At 35.8% G+C, this 27205-nt stretch overlaps 6 protein-coding genes and 1 non-coding gene across 12 annotated transcripts; 3 read left to right on the top strand and 4 right to left on the bottom strand.

Annotated features, from left to right (window-relative positions):
- Positions 1-44: 44 nt before the first annotated feature.
- On the bottom strand, positions 45-20731 carry LOC111430280 (probable prolyl 4-hydroxylase 12). The gene is made up of 8 exons (XM_023066469.1): positions 20721-20731; positions 2586-2825; positions 2209-2331; positions 2047-2104; positions 1866-1967; positions 906-963; positions 651-823; positions 45-576 (listed from the first exon to the last, which is right to left on the bottom strand). Exons 2-8 carry the CDS (start codon positions 2654-2656, stop codon positions 214-216), a joined length of 948 nt encoding a protein of 315 aa, XP_022922237.1. The 5' UTR covers positions 2657-2825; positions 20721-20731; the 3' UTR covers positions 45-213.
- LOC111430275 lies at positions 4432-9049 on the bottom strand. 4 transcript variants are annotated; one of them, XM_023066460.1, is made up of 6 exons: positions 8896-9049; positions 7475-8543; positions 7209-7267; positions 6808-6936; positions 6373-6508; positions 4432-5070 (listed from the first exon to the last, which is right to left on the bottom strand). In XM_023066460.1, exons 2-6 carry the CDS (start codon positions 8177-8179, stop codon positions 4720-4722), a joined length of 1380 nt encoding a protein of 459 aa, XP_022922228.1. In that variant the 5' UTR covers positions 8180-8543; positions 8896-9049; the 3' UTR covers positions 4432-4719. The 4 variants fall into 4 exon arrangements, with proteins under 4 accessions (XP_022922228.1, XP_022922229.1, XP_022922230.1 ...); XM_023066461.1 differs by having other exon boundaries at positions 7475-8395; XM_023066462.1 differs by having other exon boundaries at positions 7475-8192.
- LOC111430432 lies at positions 11401-11515 on the bottom strand. Its single transcript, XR_002708327.1, has one exon. It is a non-coding gene; the product is annotated as a U5 spliceosomal RNA (small nuclear RNA).
- LOC111430284 (auxin-induced protein 22D-like) lies at positions 11856-13178 on the top strand. Its single transcript, XM_023066476.1, has 4 exons — positions 11856-12166; positions 12282-12511; positions 12781-12880; positions 12969-13178. Exons 1-4 carry the CDS (start codon positions 11922-11924, stop codon positions 13039-13041), a joined length of 648 nt encoding a protein of 215 aa, XP_022922244.1. The 5' UTR covers positions 11856-11921; the 3' UTR covers positions 13042-13178.
- Positions 14454-18965, bottom strand: LOC111430283 (sec-independent protein translocase protein TatB). Of its 3 annotated transcripts, XR_002708307.1 has the most exons (8): positions 18537-18965; positions 17534-17716; positions 17321-17442; positions 16632-16776; positions 16476-16555; positions 16195-16393; positions 14696-14965; positions 14455-14663 (listed from the first exon to the last, which is right to left on the bottom strand). XR_002708307.1 is itself a non-coding variant. In XM_023066474.1 (7 exons), exons 2-7 carry the CDS (start codon positions 17592-17594, stop codon positions 14847-14849), a joined length of 726 nt encoding a protein of 241 aa, XP_022922242.1. In that variant the 5' UTR covers positions 17595-17716; positions 18537-18965; the 3' UTR covers positions 14454-14846. The 3 variants fall into 3 exon arrangements, 2 of the variants coding, with proteins under 2 accessions (XP_022922242.1, XP_022922243.1); XM_023066474.1 differs by having other exon boundaries at positions 14454-14965; XM_023066475.1 differs by having other exon boundaries at positions 14454-14965; positions 17534-17641.
- Positions 19345-22971, top strand: LOC111430277. The gene is made up of 2 exons (XM_023066467.1): positions 19345-19516; positions 21525-22971. Exon 2 carries the CDS (start codon positions 21571-21573, stop codon positions 22594-22596), a length of 1026 nt encoding a protein of 341 aa, XP_022922235.1. The 5' UTR covers positions 19345-19516; positions 21525-21570; the 3' UTR covers positions 22597-22971.
- A 1407-nt stretch (positions 22972-24378) lies between these two features.
- Positions 24379-26085, top strand: LOC111430179 (60S ribosomal protein L36-2-like). Its single transcript, XM_023066341.1, has 4 exons — positions 24379-24456; positions 25059-25163; positions 25451-25650; positions 25827-26085. The coding sequence occupies exons 2-4, from the start codon at positions 25062-25064 to the stop codon at positions 25855-25857; spliced, it is 333 nt and encodes a 110-aa protein (XP_022922109.1). The 5' UTR covers positions 24379-24456; positions 25059-25061; the 3' UTR covers positions 25858-26085.
- The last annotated feature ends 1120 nt before the right edge of the window (positions 26086-27205 follow it).

The following is a 27205-nucleotide window of genomic DNA, read 5'->3' as shown; positions in this document are numbered from 1 at the left end:
TAAAGGATAATAAAGTAAAAATCTATAAAAACATGAACTAAAGATTCCAGGTTCAATAGCTAATGCACTTTCTAATTCCTTTAAAAGATTCCAGGTTCCATCTTTCCGTTACAGATGTGATGAAATGAATAAATAACAAAAGGAGAAAAGAAAATAGGAAAAAATAAACAAATAGTTGCTCAAATCAGTAAGGGTAAAGAATTACTTGGTTATTCATCCACATGCGTTGCAGCTTTTTCTACATGTGCCATAGTAATCTGGAGAACCGATCATGAACACTGCGTTTCGTTTGCATTCGCCGATGGCAGCCCATTTGGGGCAGCTTTCATCTTCATCAATGCAGTCGTCGTCTACACCGGATTCAACTGCGTGTTCATTCCCAGTGGCTGCTGGCCTTATGTAGAAGAATTTTGTAGCAACCCACAATTTCCCATCGAGTATTGGAGTTCGGGAATGGTAGCAACTCTTGTCTGGAGAAGCATTAAGATGAACAGAGAAAAAAAGAACTGCATTGCCTTTCACTGGTCTCAGAAAGTTGTTTTTCTTTCTCCGGTCTGACCAAAATCTTCTCTTTACCTGAAGCATTGAAAAGAAGCCAGTCATGAGTAGTACATTGTTATGGCCATAGATCTTTCGGTATTTCGTCTCACCTTTGATACTGGGAACAGAATCTCGCCACCGCTAGCCGAATCTGATAGATACAAAACTACCGTGGCCATCAGCGGTTCACTGGATGGCATTGCAGATCTGTTGCCAAAAAAGTACTTATGCCCTGCTGCTTCTTCACCCCCGTATTTCATAATTTGGAAAGGCATGCTATGATCTGAAGATCAAATGAAAGGAGAATAATAAGGAAAATGCAGATGGCCAAGCCAGTTTCAATACAGCACTGACGAGAAAAATACCTTTTGGGAGAAAAGTCCACACCGCAATTCTATTTTCAATCCTGCCAATGATATCATCCTAAGAAACAAACCCAAATAAGAAAACAAAGTATAAATCTGCAAGAAACATGAAATAGACCGACCACCGTGGTTCGGAGCTTTTATCTGACAAGGCTTAGCTACTATAAGAAGCAGTTGACAAGCTCCACAATACATACATACCGTGAACAGAAATAGTTAGGTACTACAAAAAGGAACCACAGTTCCTCCCTTGAGCCATGGTTTGTTATAGATTTTGCAAGATAATTGATTCCAACAACTAAGAGTGGAGTCATCAAGAACAATAATTTCGAAATCATGCGTAAATTATCATAGGATATGCTAACTACCATCACATTTTTAGTGTTTATATCATGTTTGCGTCCATAGGACATTTGCAGCTAGAGTTGTTTGAGATCCCTATCAAGCTCCTATCGGTTCCCCGGAAAATATAGCAACAAAGCATGCTTCTTTGAGTATTAGAACGAGTTGATAGCATATGAAATGTCATCAATCCTAAATGTGATCCATCAAGAAAATTGAAGGAATGAGAAGAAAGGTTGTATGAACATATCAACAGAAAGCTTTAGACCGAACATATCAGCATATTTCAATGGAAAATAAATTGAACGGCTAATTTAACTCAAACAATTGCCAAGCACAGATAAAAATGTTCATCCACGTACGTTTATGGTTATATTTTGAATAACAGCACTGGAAATAAATAAAACAGTAATGACCAAAGAAGTTTTAAAACTGATGTTCTGTATAATTGCTCACATGTAGAAACTAACAGAAAACAATACACGATTGAAAAGTATGCTAATTCAACAAAAACTTCAAGAAAACAAGAGAAGCAAATTTCATGCTATGAAATATAAATTTGACCTCTAGGTGTACAACTAAACCATTGCATAAACTTCAAAAGGCACAGGAATGTACTGTTGTGTTTAAAATAGCTCCTGAATTGCCTAGAAATTTGGTTGAGACAGTGTTCCTGGAACCAGCATTGTTCCTAGAAGGTTTATCTTCAGAATTTGAAGCCTAAGCCCAAAAGTTAAATGCAAGTCAGAAACAGCTTAATCATGTCCATGATACTAACAAGAACAGGGCAGAAAAGTACCAAAGCAATAAGGTGATCACACTCCTCATCTGAGAGAAAGCCTTTATACAAGAAGGCCCTAAAGCAACAAAAGTTAAATCAGATTTTCTTCTAAGTTAATCAATATGCTCTGAAGTTGATGTGATAATTCTAAATCATATGAGAGATTCGCAAGTACCTGACCTTGGTTGCCAAGAGATTTGGACAACTCGTGATGGGTCGATTCTTTCAGAATGATTTGAGTAGCTCAAATGTCCACTGTTAACCATTTGGTCCCTTAAACCCTTACGGCCACTAATCGAATTGCTGGCAGAAAGAACAGAACAGATTCAATAGAAAGAGGAAAAACACACGATATCAAACACAGCCATGCATTAACAAATCATTCAACAATTTCAGTATCATGCAGTGAAACAAAAATCAGCATTAGAACACAATTCCGATTGTAATTCCGTAGACAAAATTGACGAGAATCCAATCCAGGCAGTACACAACACAAAAGATGCGGAGAAGCGGATCTGTAAAACCGGAGTTCGATGTAAATTGCGTTCGGAAATCACCTTTGTGCAAGGCAGCTCGAGAATGAAAATGCGGCCGCTAAAAGAAGCAAAAAGGTGAGACGAGAATCCATGGATGGGTGAGACGAAGATCCAAAAAGAAGAGACGAGGAAGGGGAAGTTGAAAAGGTATGAAGAATTAGAAGTTGTGGATACAGATTTTCAGGAAGCTGCTGCTGAACAAATCCATGGTCTCCTCTGTACTTCCATGAATCTGGATCCCACCGCCACTTTCTTCAGCTTCTTAAAAATATAAAATAAATAATAAAAATAAAAACTATTAATTAATACTTTAATTTTTTTTAAATATTTCAAAAATATTAAAAATTTTGAACAGATTTATTAATACACTTAACATTTATTTTTAAATTTTAAAAACATTTTTAAAAAAATTTCATAATAATTTAAAGATAATGTATGAAATATGTTATATATAGTTTTTATATATTGATAATAAAAAAATAAAATAAAATCTCTAGGTTAATGTTATTTTTAAAATTTTATTAATATTTTTTAATCATAGCATTAAAAAGTTATTTTTAAATTTTAAAAACACTTTTAAACTTTTTTTTTCATAATAATTTAAAGATAATTTATGTGTGTATATATATATTTATTTATATATTTATATATTTATTGATAAAAAATAAAATAAAATTTCTTTTATAAAATTAGAGGAGGTTAATGTTATATTTAAAATTTTATTAATATTTTTTAATGAGAGTTTGAACTTTTTTAAAAAAAAATTAAAAGAACTTTTTAAATTTTAAGGGTATTTTTTAAACATTATTGGTATTTATGAAATAAAAAACTAATAGTGTGAATATTTTTTCTAGACCCTGTAGAATATTATTGAAACTTTTGAAATTTTATGAGTATTGTTGAGATAAAATATAAAATTTAGAGGTATTTTTTATTAATTTAATTAAATATATACGTGAATCTACTTTAAAATATGAGTTTTTTTTTTTTTTTGCTAAAAAATCATAAATCCTATTATTTAAGAAATATTCGTATTATGTTGCAATATGATATTTCACTCGGAGTGGTCTAGTTGTAACTTGCTAAAGATATTCTTAAGAGTGTATACTGGTTGAGTTTGTTTAGTTTGAAAAAAATCTTAGATTGGTTGAGTTGTTGACTCGAACAACGAGAATAGAGTTCACAAGGCAAACCCATAGGAACTACTTAAGAAATTCTACTTATCCACCCGATACATTAATAACTAAAATCTTATAAAGTCAAATATTAAACATTTACAAGTCATATTACATTACTAACATCGGTTGCAAACGTAAATATTTTTAATCTTTTTAAACATACGAGTTGGGTTGGATCGTAACCCTACTTTTGGATCAACCCGACTAAAAAAATATACCAACCCAACCTTTATGATTTGGGTTGGGTAGTATGAGTTTGTCGAGTCACCGAGTCATAGTGTAAAGGTTAATCAAGTTATGAGGTCGTATGTACATTTCTAACTGAAATTGAGACCTGAACAACAAGTCACCATCCAATTTTTACCAACTTGTTTTGTTTCTTTTTTAATATTATCTTCGCACCATTCACTTTTCGGGCACTTTTTTTACTAATATTACAAAGGTCTTACTTCTCGTAATAGTTCCTATAAGTCCGTATAATAGATCAATGGTTGTGCAACGACCAGTAGTTGGATCAAATTCATGCAAGACAACGATCACTAGGAGATGCTATCTGTTGTAACTCGTACATAAAATTTAGTCCGTCATTTGGATCGTTCATTAGGGTGAATGGTCGTAAATCAAGACTAAAAATGTCTCTTATGAAACTTAACTTCAGCAACAAGAAGTATATTTTGTCCAAAAACAAATATCAAAGGGAAGCATGGATCTTCTATTAGTGGATGAGAATGTGAAGCTTGGTCACCAACTATTACATAGAGCTATTGGTATATAATATAACTCAACATTTAAACAATTGTATAGAATGAGCTAATCCTAACAAAAAATATGGACTAGCTTACCTCCACACACTACCAATTTTCACTTCCTGCTAAACTTCATCACGCCTCGAACTTCGGATGAATCCAAGAAAATCGACATCCTCGAAGCTTCATCAGGTAACCAAGTATTGATATGAATGAATATAATCCGTAGGGTCAAATACTACTGAATGATTTCTTCAGCACGGTGTATCTCGACTCATTCTTGTCGTGTCTTGAGTCATCCTTGTCGTAAAGACGCTCGATCAGTTCATCCCAAGTTTCTTTCCTCTTCCTCGATGACCCTCCACTCGATGCTGGTGATTCTTCTTCTTTTTCTTCTTCACCTTCAACTGTTTCGCTGAAGGTTCCATACGGGGAAAGTGTGTATGCATGTGGCACGGCTAACGTCACGGCCCGCTGCAATGCAGCCTTGTACTCTTCAGTGTGCTCTCTGGCTAAAGTATTTTGCCTCTCCATCTTTTGTTGGGGTGGTATCTCCATGACCTTATTATCCTCCAGCATTAACTGAAGTTGACAGAAGCAGATGGATGTTTTTCGTTTTTCAGCAATGATTTCATTGTACTTGTATGTAAATTACGACAATAAACGCATTATATTCACATGAATACATTCATTGAACAAGATAAGGCAGCTAAAATTTGACATTTTAAATTTGGGAGAATAATCTTCATGTTAATCATAAGATGGTGGAACTCCTTGTTTTGAATGATAATGGATCTTAAACTTTCTCAGTGCAGAAAGAACCATTGATCTTTGTGCCCTGAATCTAAAATAAACAGTGTAGATCAGATATCAGATAGTTTCTCCTGATTTTCAGTAAACTGAAGGAAGAACATGTCTAATAATTGTGAGATCCATATCGATTTGAGAGGAACGAATGTTAGCGAGGACGCTAGACCCGAAGGAGGATGGATTGCAAGATCCCACATTGGTTGGAGAAGGGAACGAAGCATTCTTTATAAGAGGTGGAAACCTCTCCCTAGCAGACACGTTTTAAAAACCTTGAGGTAAAGCCCAAAGAAGACAATATCTACTCGCGGTAGGTTTGGGCCATTATAAATGGTACCAGAGCCAGACACCGGGCGGTGTGCCAACAAGGACGTTAGGCCTGAAGGGGGTGGATTGTGAGATCCCATATTGATTGGAGAGAGAAACGAGTGTCAGCGAAGACACTGGGCAGCGAAGGGAGGTGGATTGTGAGATCCCACCTCGATTGGAGAGGGAAACAAAACATTCTTTATAAGGGTGTGGAAACCTCTAACAGACACGTTTCAAAAATCTTGAGGAAAACCTTGAGGAAAAGCCTGAAAGGTAAAGCCCAAGGAGAACAATATTTGGTAACAGTGGATTTGGGCCATTACAATAATTGCCTTGGTTTTCGAGAAGAAATCGGCAAAAGCACCCATCTATGTCTACTGATATACAACATCTAAAAGTAGTTCAAGCGATCAGGATAAACAGAGTCCACCAAACTTTAAAGAATCGGAATTCAATTCACAGCACACCATAGCAAATTACTAGAGCAGTTTTCGAGCGTGCGATTCGGGGATGTGGGGTGACAACTTAAAATTTGATTCACCAATGGCAACTTCGACTTCGTGGACAATGATAGAGAGGGATGTGGGGTGACAACTTAAAATTTGATTCACCAATGGCAACTTCGACTTCGTGGACAATTATAGAGAGGGAAACGTGAACCGCAGATGAAAATGTAATATAATGAAATGCAAAAGAATGCTCATATTCCAAAATTTCATTAAACTTCAAGCAATCAGCATAAAAGTTTGGTTGAATGATGAAACTTACTTCGAGGGCCCATTTGGCTTCTTTCTCAATCCAAATGATAGCATGGTCAGAAGTTGCATTACAAGAAAGAACTATGTGTTCAAACCTCCCATCCACCGGGACGGCCGTCTTCACAACTGGCGGAAATCTTCCACACCTTTCGCAAGAAACAGATGAATTCATTCAAATGTTAGAGCAGGACATGTTTCAGGTTCAATGGTCAGAAAGCCAACATTTTAATAACTGATAAGGTTAAGAGAGGCTTTCTTTCCACACAACATGTAAGGGAAGGCCATAAACTCAGAATCTCAACTTTTTGAACAGATGCTCGCAATAAAACGTTAATTCCTTTCCACACAACAAGCCCGGTAATAAGTGGTACGTTTTCTTGTTTGAACGAAACATGAATTCTCCCTTACATTAACCAACTTAATATGGAAAATACACGGCATTTACCTGAAGGGCTTTCGCTCAACAATGTGATAGAGTCGACCGGGTGTGTAAAGTCTTCTCGGATCTTTAAGCATCTTGTCCTCCGATATGCATGTATCCCGCAGGCACCCCAGGCATAGAAGGCATGGCAAACTAAAAGGGAAACAAACAATTTATGAAATATTCATGGTTGGGAAGAGAATTTCAAATGAATCACACACTGAATAAAACTAAACTACCATTTCCAATTTATTCTTTTCATCAGAACGCATAGATTCCGTTTTTACTTTTATGCAATGAGCGTTAATATAAGATTGAGTTCACATCGCAAGAATAGGGCTCTAGTTTCCATGCTTGCAGCAATCGAGTTGTCAACAACGTAAAAGGAGTTAACACCATAAAGGGTCATGAATCCTGAACCATACCAGAAGAGTGACTTAAAAATGTCTTCCAAGGGTGTGGCTGTCCTGGGTAAAAAGTCATCCTGGTCCAGTATAATAATCGCCGTTACATTTTGAGATGCAAGTATAAATTTGACACATATTCAGCTTCAATAAACGATAATCAAAAAATATTTTTGAACAGTTGGGACTTTGTACACGTACAACAAAAAAGATTGTTCTCTTTTACAGAATACATAATATCGATTTATAATGAAAATGATAGCTGAAGAAAAAAAACTGTAGTTTACCTGAAGAACAACAGAGTTGATGACATCTGCATATCTAACAGCCAAATTCAGGGACATACACCTAGCAGGAGCGATAGCATAGCACCTTATCCGCTTCCGATCAATATTTTCCAATTTTTCGTGATTCTGTACTACTACCAAAGTTAGCATGGCTGCTACTCCAGAGCCAAGAGAATGCCCAGCAAACGTCAAGGTATAATCCGGATATTTCTTCACCAAATCCTTCAAAGTTTCATTCTCACTGTCCAAAACCCATCCAGCTGCCTTCAGAAGCCCATTGTGAACATATCCACCATCAAATTTCATCTTCCCCAGCTTGTTGTCCAATAAAACTGCATAATCACTCTCCTTTGCCAAATTCAATCCCCTGATGGCAAGAACAATATCGGCATGATCATGATCGAGATATAAAATATATGGAGGAGCCCGCCCTCGTGTATCTTTGTATGTCTTCTTCAAGATTAACCAATCTGGATTGATTCCATACCCACCAACTGGTTCCCAAAGAGGTTTTCGAATATCATCTTCATACACAGCTAGGATATATCGACAAATTCGGGGAATAGGTTCAAACTCATCGGCCGTGGCAAAGCCCCAAGTTTCACTGTCATGACCAGCTGTGTGGAGACAGCGTTTCCACACCCAACGTGCACATCCCAGACAGCATACGCACTCAAGGATAGGTACACCACATATGATAGACATTGTTGCCTATGATCTAAGCTCAAAGGAATGATAGATCATACAGATTTTTCTAGTAAATGCCCGAGTTATGAAGAAACATAAAGAAATTTGATGCAAGGAAACTACAAGCTCTATTGATACAAGTCTTGGAGTTGATAACAGGTGGTAGATGATTATGGGGCACCGAAGAACTTCAAAATATTTCGATCGATCATTTTGGGCGAACTAGAAAGCATACTTCACAAGAAAATAAATCTTAAACTTCTCTCCAAAGAATCAAATAACAAGAGAAGAACACAAATACTTGAATGCGGGAATTCATTCATCAACCAATACCATATGAACCTTCCAGTAGCTTCCAATCACTGAATCCCATGGAGCTAAACTAATTTAGGGATGAACACCAAAACAACGGAAGATCTAGGCTTCAAATTTCGATCATCAAGAGCAAAAAACAGAAGCAACGGAAGTGAAAACGAAGAAGATAGGGACAAATTCACACTTCCCGGTCAAGAATTCGAGAATCAGAATCATACAAGAACATTCTTAACTAAGAATCAGAGTTTCAAATATGGAAAAACGTGGAATTAAACGCTGGATTTCTTCAAATTAACAAAAGAGACAGAGGAAACCGAGTGAATGCAGTGGACTTAGCTATAAACTCCCTCGAGAACCCTTCGTAGAAACTCAAATCCGAAATGCATATAAATCTAAAGTTAGACAAGAACAGATTGTACCTGGAAGTCAACGTCTGATTTTGGGTATAGGAATTTGGGAGATTGTGTGCATTTTGGGGGAAAATTGGATCTGGAGAAGAACATGGTGGATTGGATTCTTGAGAGGGAGAGAATTTGTTGGGGGAAAATTGTGAATTATTGGTTAGTGGCTACGTGTGTGAACTTTCAGACTGAAATTTTGGCACTCTAGAAGTTCCACGTGTCTTATCCACAGCAACCGCGATTTGTCTCAATCCTTTACGACCCTTAACCCTTTGTCTTTCCTCCCACGTGTTGCGTCTCCGTTAAATTAATAAAAAAACATATCTTTAAATTTTAAAATATTTTTTAGTTTTTAAATTTTTTAATAATACTCCAAATTCGTTTTTAAAAAATAAAAAAATATTTCTTTTCAAAAACTTTTTAAAATATTTCGTTTTAAATATTTTTTATTTTTGAAACATTTTAAAATGTTTAAAGGTAATATTCTAATTGTTTCATTATTTATTTAAATTCTTATTTTAATAAAAATAAAATGTTAATAAGTAAAATATCTATGCGTTTATTATCGATCAATAAAAATCATAATTCGATTATTAATATATATATATTATAAATAATTATCCTTCAAATATTTAAAATTTTATTTTTAAAAGATATGGGAGAATAAATAATAAAAAAAACAAATTATGGAGTTAAATAAAATTATTATAAACCTATGGTATAGTTAATATATATATATATATATATTAATTAACAATAAATTAATTCAACAACTTACCGACAAACCAACTCATAAAAATTTTCATTTATTTAAATTTAACTCTTCTAAATAAATTGATAATTCATTGTAATAATCCGTACAAATTGAGTTTGAGATTTTTAAAGGTGTCGAACTAAAATTACGAGTAAAAAACTCAAATATTAAAATATTAGATTAAATTAATAAAAATATTTGAAGGGAGTGTGATAAATTTTAGGTTAATAAAAATATTTTATTTTAAAAATACTTTAAAAAAATATATTTTTAAAAATATTCTCGAACTTTCAAAATTTCATTAATGTCTTAATTATTTAAAAAACTATATGATATGTGGAAATCACTACAAGGAGAGTAAGATTCGGATTACCTTCTTAATCGAATATCTCAAGGCAAAAACATTGTTTGAGATTCGAATTACTCTACAAGCAAGATTGATCATGTCTAGCTTGAATGATTCTTGTTGATCAAATATCTCAACGTAAGAACACTTGATTGAGATTCGAATCACTCCACAAGCAAGATTGATCATGTCGAGCTTGAATGATTCTACATGCAACCTAAACTACGTAGAATTGTAAAGAAACTTAGTTATTGGCTAAAGAAGAGCACAAATGCTTCTTTTACTACATTTTCCAAGTCTGCTTACAAATACAACATACATGGCTTTATATAGCCTCAAAATAAAATTACTAAACATTCCGAGAGTTGTAACATTTATACTTAATGGCCATAATTAACCATCATGTAATTGTAACCTAAAGTAAATTAAAAGTCTTAAAATACAATAATGAAATACAACAATTCTAAATGGTAACCATCAAACTTCATTCCTCTTCAACGTGGCATGAATTGCAACATCTTTTAATAATTTTGTCAACATTTTCTTCACATTTTCATTGAAGTATATTGTATGATTGATGTCTTTTAGTTCATATCACTATATATTTAAAAAATATCCATTAACATTATAAAAAAAATAAAAAATAATATAGGAATGAAACTATTAATACTAAAACATTCTAAAAAAATATTTATTAACTTTCAAAATTAACGTAATTGCGTTTTACTATTAGCTTTTAAACTTTAAAATTTTTTATTAATATCCTTCAACTTTTTTTTAAACAATTTAAAAAATATTTTTACGGTTAATACTATATTTAAAAGTACCCGTCAATAAAAATTAATTAGAATTAATGTATTTTGCCTTTTTATGTAAAAAAAAAATTTACCTTATAATCTATCTACGAACGTTTTAAAAGGTAAACAAAGATGTGGCTTGAAACAAACCACAACGTTGGGTAAAAAAGACCAAAGAATATCCATCTGGCACGCTTGTCCCAATCAGAAAAGTACACGTGGGCACCACTCTAACACGTGGGATGTCTAGCTAGATCCAACGGCCTAGAATTCGCCTTTGTTGAAAGAACAATCCCAGCCGTCCATGTGGTTCCCCACGATTGCCTGGATTTGTCACCTCGCGCGCTCTTTCCTCGTCGTTGCGGCTGTGGCCTACGACATAACAAAGCATTACCTGTAAACATTCATTCTCATTCATTTTACCCCACGCGCATCTTTAAGCGCGTGCTGCAATATTATTTCAACCAATTTTCATTTATTTAAAGGAAGAAAAGAAATATAAGAAAAACAAATAAAATCATATAAATAATCATTTACTAAAATAATCTTAACTATTTGCATATTAAATTAATCATTTAAATATTAGTAGGAATAAAAAGATTTTTTTACTCGAGTTGTGGGAGTTTCTCGCTTTAAGTGAAACCCCTCCAAAAATAGGCGTATGTCGGTGAATGCAACGTGCACACGGTATTCTTTAGTAAAAGGCGAAAGAATAGTTCGCTCTATGCTCACCGCCCGACTCCGTGATTTGAAGTAAGTTGACAAAGGGGCATTTTATACTCCCAAGTTGTGTCCGTTTTTGCAACTTTACCGATGTGGGAACTGAGCTAATGTTAAATAAATGACTAATTGTTATTTTCGTAGAATTTTGAGAAAAAAATTAATTTAATATCTAAGTTAATTCACTTATTAAACTCATTGAGTATAATAAATCCATATTTTTGGTAAATTTTTAAAATCAGACAACTGCACACTTGGACTGGAATAGGGCGCGTGGGAATGGGGCGCGTCGTAATAAATGCTCATTAACGGTCACTCCTACAAATAACAACTTCTTGAGAGCCTTCACTTCCCACAATCCAAATCCATTTCATACTTCGTTCCAACAGATTTCACGCAAATTCCATTTCCTTCCGTTCTTCAAGCTATGAAGCGCCAGTTCGCGAGTTTTGGAAACGTCCGCGATCTCAATTTCGAGGCAACAGAGCTGCGATTAGGATTACTGCCGAGAACAGAACAAGAACGAGAATCACAATCAGAATCCGCGGAACAGAGCAAGAGTGATTCCAGATCCGGAAGCGAGTACTCGATTTCGTCCACTAATCCTTCTTCAGATGCCGAGCATTTGCATTGCCGCGAAATACACATTATCGATCATCCTCCACCGGCAAAGTAAAGTCGATAATCGCGATTCGTTTAATTTCTGTTTCTATTTCAATCTGAATCGCTGTTTTAGGAAATTAGGGTTTATGTGTGTTGTGTTCTTGTGGTGGATGAATTATCGCAGGGCGCAAGTGGTAGGATGGCCACCGGTGAGATCTTACCTGAAGAATATGATAATTGAAGCAGAAAAGAAGATTCAGAAGGAGATTATGAACAAGGAAGTAGGGAGCAGTGGAATGTATGTGAAAGTAAGCTTAGATGGAGCTCCTTATCTCAGGAAGATTGATCTCAAGCTTTATCAGAGCTATCAACAGCTTTTGGACGTTTTGGAAGACATGTTCAACATCAAACTTGGTTAGTTTTGCCTCCATAACCATTTCATTTTTCATTTTGAGAAGTAATTCATAAACTTCCACTTATAACAGAGAGATGAACATAGTAAGGAAAATTAAAAGAAAAACTAATCCAACTCGTTCTTCTCTGGTTGATAATCGTTGATAAGAGATTTTAAGGCCGGTTTGATTACACGTTTAGGCAACATAAAAATCTATACATTCTATATGAAAATAGATTTTAAACTTAAACTAATGCATCTACACATAAATTTGTATGGTAATTAATAGGTGGAAATTCAGAGAAAGAGGGGAACAATTGGTGTGAATATGCTCTAACTTATGAAGATAAAGATGGTGATTGGATGATGGTTGGAGATGTTCCATGGAAGTGAGTCTCCCTCTCTGTAATTTTACCTCTTCTTTACTGATCTTTCTCTCTAAGAACCCTAATATATTTGTGTTCTTCCTTCATGCAGTATGTTTATTTGCTGCTGCAAGAGATTGAGAATTATGAAAGGATCAGATGCCAGAGGATTGGGTTGTTTGTAATTTAAAGAAGAAATTTGAGGAATTTATTTTGGATCAAATTTATTGTTCCCAAAACAAAATGAGATCCAAGACACAACTACTCAAGATCCAATTGTACAAAAATGAATGTCATATTCCACTTTATATTTTATATTTAATTATATCGTTTTTTATAAATTTTAGAATCCTCGGACAAATTAGATCAGTCCAATTACTTAGATCTATATATATATATATAAAAGAGGTTGGATGTTGGTTAACTAATCTCACACTTGTTAAAACCTGTTTAATTATTTAAAATCTATTTTGATGGTATGATTAAACGGGTAAAATAAAATTGATTTAGAACGATTAAAAACATGTTTTAAAGTAAATTATTAGGTCTTCCCGATCTAAATGATCTAAGAATGGGGTGATAATAAGGAAATCTTGCGCCAAAGAAGTTAAAAAAAGACCACATATTCAACTTCAAATCTACCTATTATCCATTATTCCATAAAAAGAAGAAAAAAAACGGCCAAGTAACGAGTTAACTTTTTATTTCGAAGTGTTCTAAAATTGCTAATTGTTTTCAAATAGGTCGTGACTAAAACGAAACTATTAACAATTATCATACGAAACTTAAAACCTAAAAGGTAGGAAGAGTATTAAATCACAAGTAAACCTATGCTGTAATATTAATGGCTGAAATATTGATTCAAACTTGGTACAAACCTTCCTAGTTTGACGTCGAAGCGTTTCGATGTCAAACCCTTCGAAAATGATCCAACGAACAGCTCCCACAGATACAAGTATGTACCATCAAACGAATAATATTTTATCCTCCCACGGTATAAGAAGATACATTGTTGAAACCACAAATTAGGGGTAGAAAAATCCATGAAACTGCAGAAAAGAAAACATTCATTTCTATCGCTACAAATATGTAACAAAGGCACTTAACATTTCGAATGTATCCTATTAATGTGTATACAGCTCGAGATCTAGACAATTGAGTTAAAGCGATGACTCTTGCGAGATCCCACATCAATTGGAGAGAGGAACGAAACATCTTTATAAGGGTGTGGAAAAACCCAAAGAGGACTTGGGCTGCTAGTGGTGGGCTTGAGCTGTTACAAATGGTATCAAAGAGGGTGTGGATTGTGAGATCCGAGGAACAAAGCATACCTTATAAGGGGGGTAGAAACCTCTCCCTAGTAGAGAGGATTTTAAAAACCTTGAGGGAAAGCCCAAAAAGAATAATATATGCTATCGGTGGATTTGTACTGTCACAAATGGTATCAGGGCAATGTACCATCAAGGACGCTAGACCTCCAAAGGGGTGGATTGTGAGATCCCACGTCAGTTAGAGATGGGACCAAAGCATTTCTTATAACGGTGTGGAAACCTCTCTCTAGTAGAGGCGTTTTAAAAATCGAGGGAAAGGCCGAAATGGAAAGCCCAAAAAGAACAATATCCGCTAGTGTTGGGTTGGGTTTGAGGTGTTACAACATAAGCCTTTTAAGTAACAAGAAGCATTCAAGCAGCGACCCAGCACATGCTCATCGACTTATAAGAAGCAGTGAAAACAATTGATCATAAACCATAGAGGCACCGAAGATCATTAAGTACGAGCAGAATAAGTGTTTCTTATCCCCCTATTTCTTTTCAACAAGCAAAAGTAAGTAAACTATACATACAAAAGGAGCAAACTGTAACCTTCTATTTAATTCATTCTCTTACACAAATGGCACACATATGAAGTCAGGGGTATGAAGTCAGGGGAATACCTGGGGTACGCTTTTTGAACCTTCTGAACTTCATTTATAGACCATTCATCAATGAAATTATGATTCTTGTTCCTGTTTCATTTGAATTTGATGATGCGAGAAAAATTCTTTTGCACTGTTAGCCACCTCTGCTTCCAATACTGCTTCTAACATTATGTCAGACCCTTTTAACTCCTCTGAAAAAGTCGAAACCTCTCGTAAATACCTTAAACAAAACCTTCCCAACATTAAGAAACGTCGATTGAATGAAATGTTTTGTAACAGCACAAGCCCAAGCCCACCGCTAGCAGATATTGTCGTCTTTGGGCTTTCCCTGCTAGGCTTCCTCTTAAGGTTTTAAAACACGTCTACTAGAGAGAGGTTTCCACACCCTTATAAGGAAGGCTTCGTTTTCCTCTCCAACCAATGCGGGATCTCAATGTTTACACCCTGACCTCCTCATCATAGACGAGTAAAAAATCTATTGTCCCTTTTCTCACACTATCCCCATACAATGACACATGCCCCTGCTCAACACAAAAATCTTCCCTTCTCGCGTTCGTCACCCCTCGACATCCCCTATGTCTGGTCAAACCTAGACCAAAACCAGATATTCACTACGTATGCAAAATCGCAAACCCGAGATTATGATCAATTTCTGCAGAGGATGCAATTGTCCCATCAAGTTTGACACCCTCCTCGACACGTTATCCCCGCACGAGACAAAGATTAAATCACCAAGGAGTAAACGAAAAAAAAAAAAAAAAAAAATGCATGAGAACCCATTAGACAGACTAAGATTCGAACAACGAGCATCTCTCCTTTCGAAGCTCCCCAGTAAGACAAAGGATCAATAATATCTAATGTTGCCCTGTTGGATATGTTGAGGATTGTTGGGAGGGAGTCCCACATTGGTAAATTTAGGGAATGACCATGGGTTTCTGAGTAAGGAATACGTCTCCATTGGTATGAGACCTTTTGGGGAAACCCAATGCCAAGCCATGAGAGCTTATGCTTAAAGTGGAGAATATCATACCATTGTGGAGATCTATGATTCTTAATAGGATAAACCCCATCCCAATGAAGAAGAAGATATGAGCGAAGACAAAACCGCCACCACTGAGTCGTTCCTCATTGAGGACAGCTGCAATAAACGAGAGAACAGAGTGCAAAGGGGTTTATCCCCCAACCACTTATCCTTCCAGAAAAAGGTATCCCTCCATCCCCAACCAAATGATGAACATATCTGGTTATCAAGTGCAATGGTGTCCCACCCATACATAACTCATCTAACATTACATCAATTGATGTCTTAGTCCCAAGTGCACTAACCTCCCAAGTCAGGATTCTAACACTAGCAGTGAAGAAAGTTATAAGATAACGCAACCATGATCAAATCTTTGAATTCAATAGCCAGATGACATACCCGGGCGTTTAGGTAACATCCCAGCATTTTCAGCAGATACAGGTAAAACGGAAGGAACCCCGAGCTCATCGTTAGGCTTCTCAACATCTGTAGCAACTGGAAATGAGGCAGAGGAACCATTCCTTATGGTCGGTGATTCAGCCAATTTGGCAAATGTAGTCGCTCGGCTGTGCTCGATCGATATTTGTGAAGTTGCAACCTGAAGAAAAGTGCAGATATGAAGTCGCTTAAAATCGTAGTGACGAAAAGATCCATAATGATATTCAGCAATTAATAAGAACCTTGAGGATGTTAGCTGCTGGTGTAGTCCCCTCAGCCGTTGGTGTAATCTCCACAGAAGGTTTTTCTTTTGCTGAATCACCTGCCATTCCAAATGGGACAATTAGAAAAATTAAACAACCTTGTAAAAGTTAGCAGTAGGGATACATATCACGTACTAGTTACACCACTATCAGCTGCTTTCAGCTCAGGATTGTCCACAAGCCTCTGAGTCAATGTCCCGGGATTCAAGAACGATATGCTTCGAATTTCATGACGAATAGCATCAAGCTGCGCCATAGTGTCTTGCAATTCCTTGTGAACCTGCAAACAGGGAATCAGTTCTAGACAAATTTGTTCCAGAAGATTGTCAGTAAATCAGCTAAATGCCCTTTCAATTTGCCTGTAAAACCAGCATGGAAAAAACTCCAAAAACTTCTAGACAAAAATTACAAAGAAACAGGAGGATCAAATGGAAAATGATCTAATCAGCAAGAACATAGAAAGCCTGTGGATACTTTCCTGCTCTGCCTAGCTCGACAATCAACAAATCAATTCCGAAGTATTATTTGTTCGGCTCTAACAAGTTCCTAATTTTCAATCATTAAAGACACGTTCGAGAGTGATAGTGGAAATAACTTGCTTATAAGTGATCGTCTTATTTTCAATGATTAAAGACACGTTCGAGAGTGATTTTGAACATAAGAAAAGTGGTTTGAATCACTTCCAAACATACCCTAAAAACGTGGCTCGTTTTTCAAAAACATACCTTTACAACGTCCTATAATATTATATCATCGTCTTTCCAAAAGTCAGTGACACTGCTGAAACCTTCACAACCATCACGAAAGAATCTACGAAGAAATACCTGACGAGCCTGGGTTTGTTGCATGACAGAGTCGAACTGACCTCGAGCTAACTGAACGTATCCGATTGCTTTTCCAGCCCTCCTTCCCGCCATTCTCGCAATTCGTGGGAGATCCTTTGGCCCTTTTCATAACAATCTGGGAGTCAAAACTCTATTCACGGCTTAAATATATTCGATAGTTTAGCAAACGAGAAAGGGTGATGCAGTGATTACCAATGAAGGCAACAGTAGCCCCAATAAGGAGGAGGAGTTCTCCATATGAAATGCCCAGCATCTAAGTTTCGTAGTGACTAAGAACTCAGAATAGCTATCAAGCCAGGCCTGGAGATTTGAGAATGATATCAGATGCAAGATCTTTCACTCAATTCAGTCCTCACCGATGGGCTGTTCGGATATCTAAACAATTCAGGAGCAACATTCAGAAACAACGTAGGAAATTACCCACTCCCAAAATATTTTCTAATCTCCACAATTGACGTCCATAAACTCTATCTATCCTTTCTTCTCACGATTTTAAAACGCATCTACTAGGGAGAGGTTTCCACACTCTTGTAAGGAATGTTTCGTTCACCTCTCCAACCGAGGTGGGATCTCATAATCCACCCCTTGAGGGCCTAGTGTCCTCGTTGGCACACCGCTCGGTGACTGGCTCTGATACTATTTGTAACAGTCCAAACCCACCACTAACAGATATTGTCTGTTTTGACCCGTTACGTATCACTGTCAGCCTCACAGTTATAAGGTTTCCACACCCTTGTAAGGAATGTTTCGTTCACCTCTTCAACCGAGGTGGGATCTCATAATCCGCCCCTTGAGGGCCTAGTGTCCTCGTTTGGGTCTGATACCATTTGTAATAGTCAAAACTCATCACTAACAGATACGGTCTGTTTTGGCCCGTTACATATTACTGTCAGCCTCACAGTTATAAAACACGTTTGCTAGGGAGAGGTTTACACACCTAACAGTTATTATCCACTTTGACCTGTTAGGTATGGCTATCAGCCTCAAAATTTTAAAAAATATCTACTAGAGAGAGGTTTCCACACCTCTGTAAGGAACGTTTCGTTCCCCTCTCTAACCAATGTGTTAGGATCTCACATACCCTAATACATTAATTCTGTCCTAATAACAATCCTACCTTAAACCAACTCGTTAAACAAAAAAAAAAAAAAAAAAAAAAAAAAATCCAAAATTGGGTATAGACTATAGAGCAAACCTTTTTCTTTTTTCCTTTTCACTTTCACAAACGAAACACCCTTCAGAAATTGAGCCGCGGCAGTCGGCAGCCGGTGGTGAGTGGCGGCGACAAATCAATACAAGATCGAGGATGTGGGGCGGCACAATTGAAATGAAAACAGAGGAGAAAACTGTGGCGACTAGGATTTCTCCCTTCAGATACGGATCGTGTTTGGAGCGGTGCGTTGATGGTTGTCCTATGGACGGCGATGGGCAACGACAGGCGGCGGTAGCGAGAATTATGTGACACGTGTGACAAACAGCCGTTGGGCTAAGGACCCGGCGGCATAGAATGGCAATGTAAGACGCTGCGGATGGTCAGCGATCGGCGACTGTAGGTGATGAACGACGGTATCAACGACGTCAGTGAAAAGCAGATAGAAATTTCTTCCGGCAGTTAGGGCTTATCCTAAAAAGAATAATAGGCAAAAAGAATAATAATAATAATAATAAATAACTCTTAATTTGACAAATTTTAGTTCATTCAAAATGACTAAAATGCCCTCCATACTAAAATTCAATAAAATTCTACACAAAATTAATTGATGGGTAATTATAATTAAACAATAAAATCTTAAAATAATAGGATAATTAAAAAATATTTAAAATCAAATTATATCTAAAATTGGAAGAAAAAATAAATTTATTTAAAAAAAAGAAAAACGAGTTTTTAAATAAAAATAATTTTTATGGATAATTAAAATACGTAAATAAGCAAATTTATCTATAAAAATGGAAATAAAAATGATTTAATTTTTTTATATTGAAAATTTAAAAAATATTTAATCTGATGAAGTGGTTCGATGATCGATCGATTACTGTTGCCCTAACAGCTACCACTCGTTTAATCGGGTAAGAATTCTTTAGTTCTTCCCCAATCGATCGGTAATATCGAAATCAATCAGCTGGTTCTGAGAATTCCAATTCCATTTCCATTTCTCAGCTGGGTTCGCTGTTAAGGTAAGGTTATTGTTTGTGATTTAATATGCTTGAATTTCTCTATGTTCTTGCCCGATGAAAATCAAATTTGTTCATCAGGACCTCATGTATCGATGTAATTACTCTCTTCTGAATTCTGACTTTTCTTATTAATTATCATCTATAATCTCTAATTGTACTTTCGCTTGTTGCGATCCTGTTTCATTTATTGTCATGTTGTATCTATTTCTTCTTATTTTCTTCCCTTATAATATGTTGTTGTCCTTAATCATTAGTAGCTTCATATTGATGTTGGATTGATTTGTGTACGTTTTTGCTCATCATCATTGTTATGAATTGAATTCGAGCACTTTAGTCATAATCTTCATAGGTAAGATTACTGGTACTTAGAACTTTTATCAGATGCGTAATCAATATTAGGAAAATTAGCGGTTAAGGTATTAAATTTTTTGTTAATTTAGTGCAATAGTTGAAGTCAATTAGCCTGTTTGAAATGACTTTTTTAAATGTTTAAAAAAGTGTTTTTAAGTGCAAAGCACTTAGAAAGTTAATCCAAACAGACCATATTAAGGAAAACAGAAAGTGTGTGTTGGATGATGAAAGTCCCACATCGACTAATTTAGGGAATGATCATGGGTTTATAAACACAGAATACTCTCTCCATTAGTACGAGGTCTTTCGGGGAAGCCCAAAGCAAAGCCATGAGAGCTTATGCTCAAAGTGGACAATATCATACCATTGTGGAGAGTCGTGTTCGTCTAACATGGTGTCAGAGCCATGCCCTAAACTTAGTTGTGCCAATAGATTGGTAAATCCTCAAATGTCGAACAAAGGACTCTAGAAGAAAAGGAGTCAACTAAAAAATGATTAAGACTCCAAAGGAGTCAACCTCGATTAAGGGGAGACATACTTTGTTCAAGGGGAAGTGTTGGATGATGAAAGTCCCACATCGACTAATTTAGGGAATGATCATGGGTTTATAAACAAAGAATACTCTCTCCATTGGTATGAGGCCTTTTGGGGAAGTCCAAAGCAAAGCCATGAGAGCTTATGCTCAAAGTGGACAATATCATACCATTGTGGAGAGTCGTGTTCGTCTAACAGTGTATTCCTTGAGCCTGACATGATCCTTGTACCCTTGAGGGGTCCTTGTAATCTCCACAAATGAATAAAGCAATAAAGAAATAGCTGCTGGTTGAAAGTGAATGTAGGCAATCTGTTGAACTGAACCACTGCAATTTACCATTCTTCGCTCTCTTGTTCACCTTGAAGAGGTTAATGTCGCAAAAAGGTCAAATTTCGTGCCTAATAGTTCTTTATTAGGAAGATCGACTATATTGATTAAATGGCATTAGCTTCTCTTTGTTAGTACCTCAGGGGTGCATTTTATGTACGTGTGTTTTTGAGGATTTAGGGTAGCTTTGGCTCATTACAAATTGTGTTGCTTAATGGAGGAGTGTTATTCTTGCCTTTGTTTCTAGAAAACAATTCCCTTTAGCATGCAGCCTTTTTTTTTGGATCTTATGGCATATTTTAGAGGGATAGCGAGTCCTCGAGGGAGAAGGGAGGCGTGCTCTATGGCTAGGTTCAAGTGGCGCTATTCGGATGGTTATGAGCTAGCTGTTTTGTGATTTTTCTTTTGCTTTTATTCTCAATAAGGGTTCTATCATTTGTAGTTTATAGCTGAGTTTTTTTTTTTTTTTTTTTGGTTGATGCTCATTTTCTAAAAGACGTTTTCGTCGGTTCTTTCTTTCTTTTCTTTCTTGTTTTCTTTTTCCATATTAATCAGTTAAAGTTTGGTTTCTCGCTCTTTTTTTGTTTTTACATTGTTTTAAAGAGTCTTTTTCTTTTAACAGCTGGATTTGATATAACTCCTGCATGAATATATGTTGTATTTGGAGTGAGATGGCATACTAAGTGTTCTACTGCTACGTTTTCAAGATATTATTGATTGATAGCTAAAGCCTTGACATGTTCTATCTAATTGCCGTTTCTTTCTTTTCTCTTCTTTTTTATTTTTCCTTTTCAGATAATGAAAGCATAGTTCGTATCGATAGTTTGTTGGTCGACTAACTATGAATCAAGGAGTGATATCAGTATCGTGTCCTCTCTCTATTACCATACCCCAAGGCCACCATAAAAACTTCAAGATATTTAAGTCCCCAAAGGTGTTTAATGCCTTCACTCTCCATTCCCGCTTTATTCATGCAAGACGTCCTCCAATTTGTTGCACACAGATAAATCCTTGGGAACCTGCACCAATCACGTTTGCGTCCGAAAATGAAGAGGATGATACCTTCTTGAAGAGAACCGAAAATATTTTTGGAAGTCTAAACGCCGATAGCACAACTGAAGCTCCGGAAGTAGAGACCAAAGAACTTGTGGAAGTAGAGACCAAAGAAGTTGTGGAGGTAAGTAATCAACCAAAGGTGCATTTGCAGATTTTCAAATGGCCGATGTGGCTTTTGGGGCCTTCTCTTCTCCTGACAACAGGGATGGCCCCAACATTATGGCTTCCTATGTCATCGGTATTTCTCGGTCCGAATGTAGCCAGCCTCCTCTCTTTAATTGGCCTCGACTGCATCTATAACCTCGGTGCTATGCTTTTTCTTCTCATGGCCGATGCTTGTGCACGACCTAAACAACCAATAAAACCCATGAGAAGTGAGGCTCCTTTCAGTTACCAGTTCTGGAACATGCTTGCAAATGTGGTTGGTTTTGCCATACCTTTCATTATGCTTTATGGATCTGGAAGTGGGCTGGTTCAACCCCATCTTCCTTTCATCTCCTTAGCAGTTCTATTGGGTCCCTATGTTCTGCTCCTCTCAGTGCAGATCTTGACCGAAATGCTGACATGGCATTGGCGATCGCCTGTTTGGCTGGTTACGCCGATCGTATACGAGGGTTATCGAATTTTGCAGCTCATGAGAGGGTTGAAACTTGGAGCTGAGCTCAGTGCACCGGCCTGGACGATGCACACAATTAGAGGATTGGTTTGCTGGTGGGTGCTGATACTTGGTGTTCAACTCATGAGGGTAGCTTGGTTTGCTGGTATTGCTTCTCTGTCTCGTAAGCAAGAAATTGTTGCTAACGGTTCATGATCTGTCAATCATAACGTAATAGTGAGTTTAGGATGACTTTTGAAAGGTAAAAAAAAAAAAAAAGTGTTTCTAAGCGAAAGAACTTCATCTATAAGACGCCTTTAGAAAAGCATACCGAAAAGCATACCTAACTTTTATTATCAAACGAAATGCTAGGATACTTTTGTGAAGTTTCGAATAGACTTAGAAAACACATTTCATCCTCCAAAAGTTATTTTAAACGTCTTAGTGACGTGTCCCAAATAAGTTTAGAAGTAGACATAGTACTAAATGATATGATGAGTATATGAATATAAAAGGTTGTGTTATAGAAAGAACATGATTTTGATTATTCGAAGTTTATGAATGCATTGATACAAATTCTCTCTTCGAATACTATGTGATCATTTGACATTGACACGATGAATAGTGTTGACTCAAATGAGATGTATTAATTCTCCTCATATCAAATATAACTTAAATTGTGACAAATTGTTCCTGTTTTGTGGCTAAATTATTAATTTCATAAAAATTCGTACACTAAAATTGTTGTAGTAGGTATTTTAATCATATATTAAGTTGATTGAATTTCGCAGTTGTTCTGTTAGTAGGTTGCCGCGTAAAACAGTTGCCATAAATTCTTCGAGGATTAGAAGCTTGAGGTATTTAAGTAGATTTTAATGTTTTACTTGATTGAATTTTTGTTTTGTGATAGTTAATGTGTTGTAAAGTATGCGAAGCTAAGTTCTTTGTAGTTTACATTGACTCGTGTTTGTTTACATTAGAGTTGTCTCCAACTTGAGGAATAACAAGTTATAATTGAAATACCCAATGTCAATGGTTATGTTATGCGACTAGATGTATGATGTAACAAGTATGAGTTGGGCCGTCACAAACAAAGTACGATATCAAATTAAGGATACAATGTATGGTATGGTAATCCAAATTATATTAAAAACTCTCAACTTGATTTTATTTCAAATCATTGTAGCTATTGGAAATTTGATACAATTTCATCGAAAAATAAGATTTTTAGATCTAAATATATCAAATAACCCAAAAGGGATAAAAAAGGATACGGAATCAACGAAGAGAATGTTTTTTAGCATATTACTTCAGAGAAAACCCATTTTAAAATTCAGTCTCATGTCCATACGTACATAAAGTTATTATAAGTGAGTTCCAGTCTCATGTTCATACGTACATAAAGTTATTATAAGTGAGTTCCAGTATGTAAATCATATCAACGTATATAAAGTTATTGTAAGTGAGTTATTCAGTCGTTATTGTAAGTGAGTTATTCAGTCTCATGTCCATACATACATAAAGTTATTCTAAGTGAGTTCTAGTATGTAAATGTATCGTATCAACGTATATAAAGTTATTGTGAGTTCCAGTATCTAAATGGTTAATATTATTGTAAGTGAGTTCGTGAGTTCCAGTATCTAAATGGTAAATGTAGGTTATTGTCTGCACTATTTGAATAGCCTTCGGTTATATCCCATTAATTCTCTTTGAATGTCCTTGACAATGTTATAACCTTAAAATAAAATAAATAAATAAATAAATAAATAAAAACATTCGAGTCATGTAGTAATTAATAAAAAAATTTCTAACCCAATTCAACTCAAGTATATGCCTATTAAATAAATAAATAAATAAATAAATATATAAATAAACATTTGTGTAAATTTTATAAAAATTGGATAAAATGAAAAAAGGGTTTATTAGGAAGGGAATATATGTATATAACGATTTTCGCACGCAATACAGCCCAATTAAAGTCTGGCCCATTAACAGGCTGATATAAAAGCAACTCTAATCACAAGCCCTAATTTTTCATTTCGTCGTGCGTCGGAGATCCGGAGACTCATTGAACAGGTAACGGCGTAGATTTCTAGCCCCATCGATCAATTTTTCAAAGCACGACACCCGTAGTTCATTTCAGCGTACAAATCTAAGCTTATTTCTGTGTTTTCCAAGTTTTTAGAAGATCAATTCTGTTGTTTCTTGCTAATGATATACTTGTAGTGAGTCACTGTTCTCGAGTATAATGTATTTTCCAATTTGCGTCTTGAATCCTTGTCGCTGATTAGCTCGCAATATCTGTAGGTCTCATAATGATTTTAACGATACAGCAGGATTTTTTTTTATTAATTGTTCATCTTTTTTTGTATGATTTGGACTATGGTGCACACGTCGTGGGGTTTTCCCTTTTCTACTCGGGAAAGTTTTATTCTATTTGGAGCTCTTCAGCTGAGAATGTATGCAATGGTGAATGTGCTTTGTGAAATTAGTTTGGAGATGTGTATGGAAATTTGCAATGTTATTACTTGATTTAAACTCTTCGTTTTAGTTACATAGATCGAATTTCAGGAGTCTTATAATAATTAAAATGAATTCTATCAGTATCTTGCAGCTTTAGGGTTTTGCAAGTGTACTTAATTTTGACAGAGTGAACTGATTGCTTTTTGTTTAAACAGGTAATGGCTCCAAAACAGCCGAATACAGGCCTCTTTGTTGGGCTCAACAAGGGCCACATAGTCACCAAGAAGGAGTTGGCCCCGCGGCCCTCTGATCGTAAGGGAGTAAGTCAATAAACTAGTGACTAGATGCTTTAGAATTCTCATTGATGGTGGAATTGGAAGGCTTTGTGTTTTCTCTGTTATGTTCTACTAGGGAGTGTTAGTTAACTTTTAGGATCTTGAGGAACGAGCTTGCATTATTCCATTTTATGGAACCAGCTCTGAACTGTAGTTACATTCTTTTAAGATCATGTTGAAAAATATTTCATAATACAATGTAGCAGTATGGTTTTTTCACAAAATTTAAGATTGTTTTCTCTAATTTCTGTTTTCTATTCCAATTTATGTAGAAAGCAAGTAAAAGGGTTCTCTTCGTCCGGAGCTTGATCCGGGAAGTTGCTGGTTTTGCTCCATATGAGAAGAGAATCACTGAGCTTCTAAAAGTTGGAAAGGACAAGCGAGCTCTGAAGGTAGCCAAGCGAAAGCTCGGAACTCACAAGAGAGCTAAGAAGAAGAGAGAAGAGATGTCCAACGTCCTAAGAAAGATGAGGTAATCCTTCTTGCTTTGTAGAAAGGCTAATCTGCTGCTATTGTTAGACATGGGGTGTGAAAAATGGTTTGTTTGTGTGAAAAGTCGGCATGTTCACATTTGTGTTGTGAGTCAAATCTTGTGAGTTAGTAATTAGCATTCTGATGACGTTTTGGATGATTGTGTTGTATTTGCAGGGCCGGTGGAGGTGGTGAGAAGAAGAAGTGAGAACGACACTTCATTCTCATTCAAAGTCTTAATTTTTGGCTACTATTTCTTGTTTGTTTTGCCGTTGAATTCTTTAGAGACCGTGATTTTGGTGGCAGTGAATTTCAGTTTTTTGTGATATCTTTGAACTTGCTTTACTAACGCCCAAATTTGTTATGGCCCCGTTTGTTTCAATGATGCATTATATGCCTTGGTGAATTAATACAACAGCCGGTCTTGTTGTTTTGAGCTTCTGGTTTTAGTTCTAGAACTGCCCCTATGTGCTATCACTTCGCTTCTTTTGCACTGATTTAGTACTGCCCCAAAATGAATTTATCCGGTTTCAAAAAATTAACCCAACCCAACCCGCAATGCTAATCCAACCCATCTTATAATTTGGGTTTGGTTGGTTTGGATTGTCGGGTTTGTTGTACACCCCTAGCACTGAATGCGTACCTTAAGAAAGTAAATCCAGCCCAACCTTTATAGGGTTGGGTCGGTTTGGGTTGTCGTGTTCATTGTATACCCCTTGCATTGAATGCGTACCTTAAGAAAGTAATCCCAACCCAAACTTTATATTTCGGGTTGGGTTTGTTGGGGTTTGTTTAGGTTGTTGGCTTCATTGTACACCCCAGCACTGAATGCATACCTTTACTTTCATTTAGGTTGGGTCTGTTCACTGAATGCATACCTTTACTTTCATTTAGGTTGGGTCATACCTTTACTTTCATTTAGGGTGGGTCTGTTCAGGGTTGTTGGTTTTGTATTTTTCATGAAATTGACAATTTCATTGAGTGGAAATGCTGAGTTGGTAGTCGTGTTTTGTTGGAAGTTCTAGAGTTTTGGCTTGGTTTAGCTTTTGTTACTTTATTCTTTTAGCTCTTGTCAAGTAATGCCTAGCTAAGGCGAATAATAATTGCATGCCCTTAAAACTAATTTATAATTATGAATTATTCTTTTAGCTCTTGTCTAAAAGGGAGTAATTATTCTTCTAGCTTTTGTCAAGTTATAGCTTATTGTATGCCCTTAAAACTAATTTTGAATTTGTAATTGATTATTAATTTAATTAGAAGTTATAATAATAATTATTTAATAATGCATTTTAATTATTAATGTTTTTTTTTCGAATTAAAAAACAAATTTTCTGACTTTGTCGTTGAAACTGAACAAAATGAGTTTCAAAAGAATAAAAAATTACACGAATCTACTTTATAAATTTTCAAAAGGTTCTAAACTTTGAATAAAATCTTAAAAAAATATCCTTTATGTTTAAAAACATAAACTAAAAAATACTTTTGATTTTTAAAGCGTTCATTAATAATTTTAAAAAAGTTTTAAAAGCTTAAAAAATAGTCTTATGGTTAATATA

This window comes from Cucurbita moschata, unplaced genomic scaffold (genome assembly GCF_002738365.1).
Source record: "Cucurbita moschata cultivar Rifu unplaced genomic scaffold, Cmos_1.0 Cmo_Scf00033, whole genome shotgun sequence".
Classification (NCBI taxonomy): Eukaryota; Viridiplantae; Streptophyta; class Magnoliopsida; order Cucurbitales; family Cucurbitaceae; genus Cucurbita; species Cucurbita moschata.
This window is presented reverse-complemented; position numbering and strand designations above follow the sequence as displayed.

Excerpts from the sequence above, each read along its gene's own strand:
- LOC111430280 (XM_023066469.1), bottom strand. The coding sequence starts at position 2,656 with ATGGATTCTCGTCTCACCTTTTTGCTTCTTTTAGCGGCCGCATTTTCA. Across the intron at positions 824-905 it reads GTGGACTTTTCTCCCAAAAG|ATCATAGCATGCCTTTCCAA; the intron begins GTATTTTTCTCG and ends TTTGATCTTCAG. Across the intron at positions 577-650 it reads TTCTGTTCCCAGTATCAAAG|GTAAAGAGAAGATTTTGGTC; the intron begins GTGAGACGAAAT and ends TCAATGCTTCAG.
- LOC111430275 (XM_023066459.1), bottom strand. The coding sequence starts at position 8,179 with ATGTCTATCATATGTGGTGTACCTATCCTTGAGTGCGTATGCTGTCTG. Across the intron at positions 7,268-7,474 it reads TCAACTCTGTTGTTCTTCAG|GATGACTTTTTACCCAGGAC; the intron begins GTAAACTACAGT and ends ATACTGGACCAG. Across the intron at positions 6,937-7,208 it reads ATTTTTAAGTCACTCTTCTG|TTTGCCATGCCTTCTATGCC; the intron begins GTATGGTTCAGG and ends TTTCCCTTTTAG.
- LOC111430284 (XM_023066476.1), top strand. The coding sequence starts at position 11,922 with ATGAAGCGCCAGTTCGCGAGTTTTGGAAACGTCCGCGATCTCAATTTC. Across the intron at positions 12,167-12,281 it reads GATCATCCTCCACCGGCAAA|GGCGCAAGTGGTAGGATGGC; the intron begins GTAAAGTCGATA and ends GAATTATCGCAG. Across the intron at positions 12,512-12,780 it reads CATGTTCAACATCAAACTTG|GTGGAAATTCAGAGAAAGAG; the intron begins GTTAGTTTTGCC and ends GGTAATTAATAG.
- LOC111430283 (XM_023066474.1), bottom strand. The coding sequence starts at position 17,594 with ATGCTGGGCATTTCATATGGAGAACTCCTCCTCCTTATTGGGGCTACT. Across the intron at positions 17,443-17,533 it reads GGCTACTGTTGCCTTCATTG|GGCCAAAGGATCTCCCACGA; the intron begins GTAATCACTGCA and ends TGTTATGAAAAG. Across the intron at positions 16,777-17,320 it reads AACAAACCCAGGCTCGTCAG|GTTCACAAGGAATTGCAAGA; the intron begins GTATTTCTTCGT and ends CCCTGTTTGCAG.
- LOC111430277 (XM_023066467.1), top strand. The coding sequence starts at position 21,571 with ATGAATCAAGGAGTGATATCAGTATCGTGTCCTCTCTCTATTACCATA.
- LOC111430179 (XM_023066341.1), top strand. The coding sequence starts at position 25,062 with ATGGCTCCAAAACAGCCGAATACAGGCCTCTTTGTTGGGCTCAACAAG. Across the intron at positions 25,164-25,450 it reads GGCCCTCTGATCGTAAGGGA|AAAGCAAGTAAAAGGGTTCT; the intron begins GTAAGTCAATAA and ends CAATTTATGTAG. Across the intron at positions 25,651-25,826 it reads AACGTCCTAAGAAAGATGAG|GGCCGGTGGAGGTGGTGAGA; the intron begins GTAATCCTTCTT and ends TTGTATTTGCAG.